General features: G+C 49.7%; 1 protein-coding gene across 1 annotated transcript; it reads right to left on the reverse strand.

The window, feature by feature from the left end:
* Positions 1-2,022: 2,022 nt before the first annotated feature.
* Positions 2,023-5,517, reverse strand: LOC123101959 (lipoxygenase 2.1, chloroplastic). The gene is made up of 5 exons (XM_044523208.1): positions 4,986-5,517; positions 4,574-4,848; positions 3,867-4,470; positions 3,697-3,782; positions 2,023-3,587 (listed from the first exon to the last, which is right to left on the reverse strand). The coding sequence occupies exons 1-5, from the start codon at positions 5,353-5,355 to the stop codon at positions 2,136-2,138; spliced, it is 2,787 nt and encodes a 928-aa protein (XP_044379143.1). The 5' UTR covers positions 5,356-5,517; the 3' UTR covers positions 2,023-2,135.
* Between the last annotated feature and the right edge of the window lie 522 nt (positions 5,518-6,039).

The raw sequence follows: 6,039 nt of genomic DNA on the forward strand, positions 1-6,039 counted from the left end.
TCGTACAAAAGCCCTCCAACACAGGTAATGTTTCCGTCTAAATGCAATCCCTCCGTGGGGAAGTATGGTGTGAAGGAGAGAGGCCGCGATGGCGAAGGTGAGGTGGGCGTCATCCCGTTTTAAAGGAGAGGACTCCAGCGAGAAATGTCTCACTACGGCGAAAACCGAGCGGAAGGGGAGGGCCCGACAGGAAAACATAAGGGTGTGTCATGGGGTGGAGTTTTTATGTTGCTACACTAGATCACGGGAACCTGCCATCGACCTTGAGGTTGGTGTATGAGAGAGAAATAAGTTTCAATATTAATAATTTGTCTGATTCATTTATATACAGTATAGCCTGTAGCAACGCACGGGCGTTTTACTAGTTTGGACTAGAAAATAGGTTTGAGGGAATCCGAACCATCGACTAGCTGTAATAACGCTAGAGTACCAAGCACACCACCGTTGTTGTTTACACGGACTACCAATGTGTAGATCCTTTAGGCTAAATAAAGGTACACACTTAGAATTATATTTTCTTTTCTCAACATTTTTAAATTTAAATTATTAAAATTTGAACATATTTTCCGCTGATTTGTCTGAAAGGAAATTACGGACATTCATTCTGCACTATATTTTGCTTTTTAGATTTTGTAACTTAAAATTATTAGAATTCAAGCAAATTTTTAGTTGACTTGTTTGGAAAATTTACGTAAGTTCATTCTGGCCTATATTTTTCAATCTAGTTTTCCAATTAAAAATTATTCGAATTCAAACAAAATTCTGTTGATTTGTTTGAAAGAAATTTATGTACATGCATTATGGACCATATTATCTTTTGTTTGGGTTATTCAAATTCTTAAAAAGGTTGATTTGTCAAAAACAAATGCACATTCATTCTTACCTATATTTTCTTTAATCAAGATTTTTAAATTTAAAGTTATTCGAATTCAAACAGAAATTTCTTTCGATTTGTCCAAAGGAAATTATTTACATTCATTCTAAAGTACAATTTATTTTATCTAGGTTTTTTCATTTAAAAGTATTTGATTTCAAACAAAAAATTAGTTGATTTGCCCGCAAACATACATTCATTCTGCACTATATTTTGTTTTATCTAGATTTTCTAATATATTTTTTTGAATTCTAAGCGCATCTCTAGCAAATCCCTCATATCGCGCCGACCCATAAAATAATCGCCAGTTTACGGTTTTGCGCCAAAAAGTTGTCTGAACAAACACTGTAAACACACTATAAGGGTCCGCATATAAGGGGTCTGCTATAGATACTCTAACGGAAATTGGTTGATTTGTCCGTAAAAAATACATGCATTCATTCTGAAAAATACTCAAATTCAAATGAGAAATCTAGTCAATCTGTCCAAAAAATATATCTAGAATATAAGTTGTTTTCTTACATAGAAAAAACAATAGCAAAATACATAAGATAAATTGTGTTTTCTTTTTATGTGTCATTGTGGCCGGACGGTTCGAACTGGGGCTTCCTTCTTTTCACGAACCCTTTTCTTTGATTTCTATTTTAATTAGAACAGTCCTCGTATATAAAGCTATTTGTGCACATTAGACGTCAAACATCAGTTAGCCGATTGGCGGGCAATATGCATGCGAATTGCAGGTGTGGTCGAATCCCATCCATACTGATCCATCTTTTTTTCCGTTTTATTTCAGAATTTTCTGTGTAAAAAAATGAAATGCAAGGGTACTTTTTGAAAAAAAAAACGCATGCACATTACCCACCTCCTCGGCCACTGACAGCGGGCCCATGTAATGTTGGCACGCCGCGCATGCATGTAATACGCCCAGCTACGGTAGAAAGCACCGTATTTGCACGCCCACGCAAGTTTGATGACTAGAAACATGTATTTTATAAGTTTATGCACCAAACTGACCGTCACGTGCAAGTTTTATAACTGCCCGTGTATTTACCTCTATATAAAAGTTGTAGAATATTGACATGGAACAATAAAAAATTATAATTTCGACGGAGACATATCATGACTCTAGAAAGAGATTATTTCCCTCGTGCAATAATGTATCCTCATGTCCTTTTATTAGCATTTCCGTTGACACAGCCAAGAGACTAGAAGACACGCTTATTTACGGCTAGTTCAGCCACACACACACACACAAGTCATCTCAAATGGAGATGCTGTTGGGGATTCCCATCTCCATCACCATCTTCTCGTCCGTAGGATCACCGTCCGATGGCCTGAGCAGCACATACGGCACCATGCCGGCGCCGTGCCGGTTTTTCCGGTCGGGGTCGTTGTTCCACTCGTCCACCTGCTCCACGATGTCCCTAGTCCTCTCCTTGAACTTGTCAAATGCCTGCCTGATCACCCCATCCTGTTTCCATGACGGCTCTTCGTGCGTGCCCATGTACTCCTCATCCGACGAGTGCGTCGACAGGAGGTCCAAGATGGCAAGGACTATGGCACTCTGGTACTGGGACGGGAACGTGTCCAGCAGCACCTTCTCCGGCGCCTCCACGAACGCGCGCATGTCGTCGCCACCCATCTCGGTCGGCATGTTCCTCCGGGCCATGGTCGGGCGGTTGGGGATGTACCCGGCCATGGGGTACTGCCCGAAGTTGACGGCGGCGTGATGCGCCGACGTGACCCACATGATGGTCGCCAGGGCCTGCGCCAGGTTCTCATGGCTGTCCAGCTCGGGCCACCACGGCTCGTCCTGCTTGTCGGCGTGGCCTTTGGTGCGCACCTCGGTCCACCAAGCCTGGAGCTCCTCGTCATCGACGATGTCCGCGGTGCACGGGTAGTAGTGCTCCACGTAGGTCAACGCCCACTCCTTGATGGCGTCCCAGATGAGCAGGCCGTCGTTGGCGTAGGGGTAGTCCTCTATGGCCAGCTCCAGCTCGCCATTCTCCTTCCTGACCGCCATGCCCCTCCGGATGAGGTCTTCCGGCAGGGCCTCCATGTCGAACCGCCACTGCTGGTCGTAAGCCACGGAGCTGAGCTCAATGGAGTACTCCCCGGGCGCGAAGGAGCCCTCGATGATCCCGTCGGCGTTGATGAGCATCGCGCGCGCCTGCGCGTTGATCTCCATGGTGAAGCGGAAGTGCGGGTGCAGCAGGCGGTAGACGGGGTGCATCTGGCTGAGCTGCCGGTTGGCGGCGATGATGTAGGGCTCGGTGCAGGCGTGCGTCCTCAGCCAGTGGCTGACGAGCTGGTGGACGCCGGCGTCGTGAGCCAGGACATGGGCCTTGGCGAGCTGCCACAGCCAGGACCCCGTGACGCTGCCGTCGCATCCAGGCGTGAAGACCTGGCGCCACTGCGGCTTGCGCTTGGACTTGGGCCTGGTGAGCTCGATGGCGATGGGCCGGAGCGTGCCGTCGGCGGTGAGGAAGAAGAGCGCGCGCGAGCCGTACAAGGTGGTGCCCTCGAGCTTGCGGACCTTGAGGACGTATGGCAGCAACAAGTCATGGTAGTCCAGCATGAAGAGCTTCTTGTTAGCCACGGCCTCCTCAACTGTCATGACACGTCTGATCTGCTCTTCAACCAGCTCTTCAGTGATGAGGGAGTCTGCCGGGCCGTAGGTTGCCTCGTCCAACTTGCTCTTGATAGGAAACTCCTGGATGCATGCATAGTTTTCATATTGAAATTGGTAAAACAATCAATGAATAATTTTCCTTTCCCTGAAAATGAAGGGAAAATGGTACAATGGCAACATAATTGTATACCGTGACTAGTTGGATGCTCAATGGGTTCATCCCTGCGATGGTTTGTCGCGCAAACTCCTCGTCTCTGAACCAAGCAAACTTGTCCCCTGCATTTCCAACATGCAAGTTATCGATCCATTAATCAAGCAAGCAAGCAAACATGACGATGAACGAAGCTCTATTGTACGTACTGTCATGAATCTCTGGCGTCTCAAACTTGAAGACCCTGCGTATCCCCTCGAGGAACGCGGCCCCTTCGAGCTTGAAGAGGTGGAGCAGCTCCGTCTCAAGCAAATCGATGACGAACCTGAGCTTCCCCCCTTCGGGCTGCACCGGCTGGTTCCTGAAGTTGTCGTCGTACAGCTTGTCAATGGCCGACAAGGAGGGGAAGCTCTGGTCCTTGTGTTTGGCGGTCTTTATGCCCGTGGTCAGGGCGTGCAGCTGCGACATGAACTTCTTGGTGTCGAAGGCTCCCATCTTGCGCTCCGTGAAGGCCTCGTCCCGGGGCACGTAGATGTGGTCCTTGTGGCTCCTCTCCTCCGAAAACGGGTCTTTCTTGCTGCGAGGGCGGCCCGTGCGGCAGCGCCGCGGGTAGGGGTGCTCCTTGCCACCCAGCACGGGCCGTGTGGTGGGGTTCTTTTCGTCGTCGGGGTTGCCGAGGTCATTGTACACATCGTAGTCGTAGATGCGGTCGTGTTCCTTGCGCTCGCCGCAGCCGGTGCCGCGGAGGATCTCGAGCTCACGCTTGCGCAACGCCTCCACGCCCTTGGGCGTCTGCGACGGAAGGTACGAGCGCTGCACCACACATATATACATGCTAAATCAGTAATGGGATCAAGAATGATGTACTCCCTCTGTCTTAAAATGTAAGACGTTTTGACGATACTAGTTGACCGACCGCGGGAAAGAAAACACGCTTGTCGGGGGTGCAGTGAGATGGGTCGATCCAGGAGTTGCAGTGGAACGTGACGGCGGACTCCTCCTGGCCGGTGGGGAAGACCTCGATGTCCCCCAGCAACATCTCGCTGTGGTGGTAGTTTGTGACTTGAACGGCGCCAATGGGTCCAAAGGATCCCGGCACCTTGAAGGTGGCCTCGTACATGTCCCACTCGTCGTCCACTCTACCTGAGTGCTTGACGGCCCCGGAGATGGGCTCCCACTCCTGCCCCGTTTCTGCACCGACCCAACAATGCATGCAAATATATATTACTATCAGTATTTTTTTCGTCTAGAATTACTTGTCGCTTAAACAGATGTATCTAGCACATATGCATGCATCAATGTATGTACCAGGGAGGTTTGTCACTCACGTGGATCCAATTCGGAGCTGACGAGGTCAACATGCAACCAAGTTTTGAGGATGAGATCGTACAGGAAATCACGAACCCCGGCTGCCTTACTCATGTGCACCGTCACCGTGGCCTTCATCTCGGTGGTCTGCGTGCGGTCCCGGACGTGGGCGTCTGGGCGGGTGACCGTGCCAACGGCCGTCCCATTGGAGTCGGACGACAAGGTGGTGGTGGTAGTGGTGGTGGTGCTGGTGCTGCCAACCTTGGACACACTGGTGCGGCGGCCATTGCCTGGTTTCCGGCGAGCCTCGGGCACCACGAACGTCCGCCGCCGGGCCGGCGACGGGGCGGCACATGCACCGCCTACCAGAGACTTCGTCGCCGTTAGCATCGTGGCTGGCTAGCCGTGCCTGCTATTGCGCTACACAATGGGACGGCCCAGGAGGATGGAGGAGTGAGAGGGCCAGAAAGGTGCACAGTGTTAGTTTCCTAAACTGCGCAACTCTGGCAAAGGAAAGGAAGTGGTGATGGAAGGATCTGATGTCGGGGAGAGTGAGCCCTGGATCCTATTTATAGAGATCGTAGTCCATGTACTCAAAATAGTTTTTTTCCATATAAATAAATAAACAAGCCAAAAGACATGTCATTTTCACTGATTACGAAAGAAAGTTTAGAGCTACTCAAAATAATACTAGCACGTACTACTACTCAAGAGAGAGAGACAGAGAGAGATGGATGGAAGAAGTATTTTAGTCATTGTTTACTTATTTATTTATGCGCATCTAGATGTTCTTTTTAAACATGCGCATCTAGATCTGAGGTGCAGGCACTACGTAGTGTAGTATCTTGCACTGTATGCATGCATACGGTCCATGCAATATGGGCTCGCATGTGCGTGTGCGTTGGAGCGATAAGGTCCCGGCGGATACGTCCGGCTCTTGGTTTTGGCTGCTACCTGGCGTGTACCCCGCGCAAAAATAGCGATGCCCGCAGGCGTGTGCCACGATTCCGCTCCAGTCCAGCGGCGGAAGGACGGACGGTGGCGACGCCTCTCGCGGCGTCACACGGAGGCGTG

Source organism: Triticum aestivum, chromosome 5A (assembly GCF_018294505.1).
Source record: "Triticum aestivum cultivar Chinese Spring chromosome 5A, IWGSC CS RefSeq v2.1, whole genome shotgun sequence".
In the NCBI taxonomy this organism is placed as follows: domain Eukaryota; kingdom Viridiplantae; phylum Streptophyta; class Magnoliopsida; order Poales; family Poaceae; genus Triticum; species Triticum aestivum.

What these genes read in the sequence shown, in the direction of transcription:
- LOC123101959 (XM_044523208.1), bottom strand. Translation starts at nt 5,355, where the DNA reads ATGCTAACGGCGACGAAGTCTCTGGTAGGCGGTGCATGTGCCGCCCCG. An exon ending in CAGCTCCGAATTGGATCCAC is followed by an intron (nt 4,849 to 4,985) that starts GTGAGTGACAAA and finishes GGGTCGGTGCAG; the next exon opens with AAACGGGGCAGGAGTGGGAG. An exon ending in AGCGTGTTTTCTTTCCCGCG is followed by an intron (nt 4,471 to 4,573) that starts GTCGGTCAACTA and finishes TGTGTGGTGCAG; the next exon opens with CGCTCGTACCTTCCGTCGCA.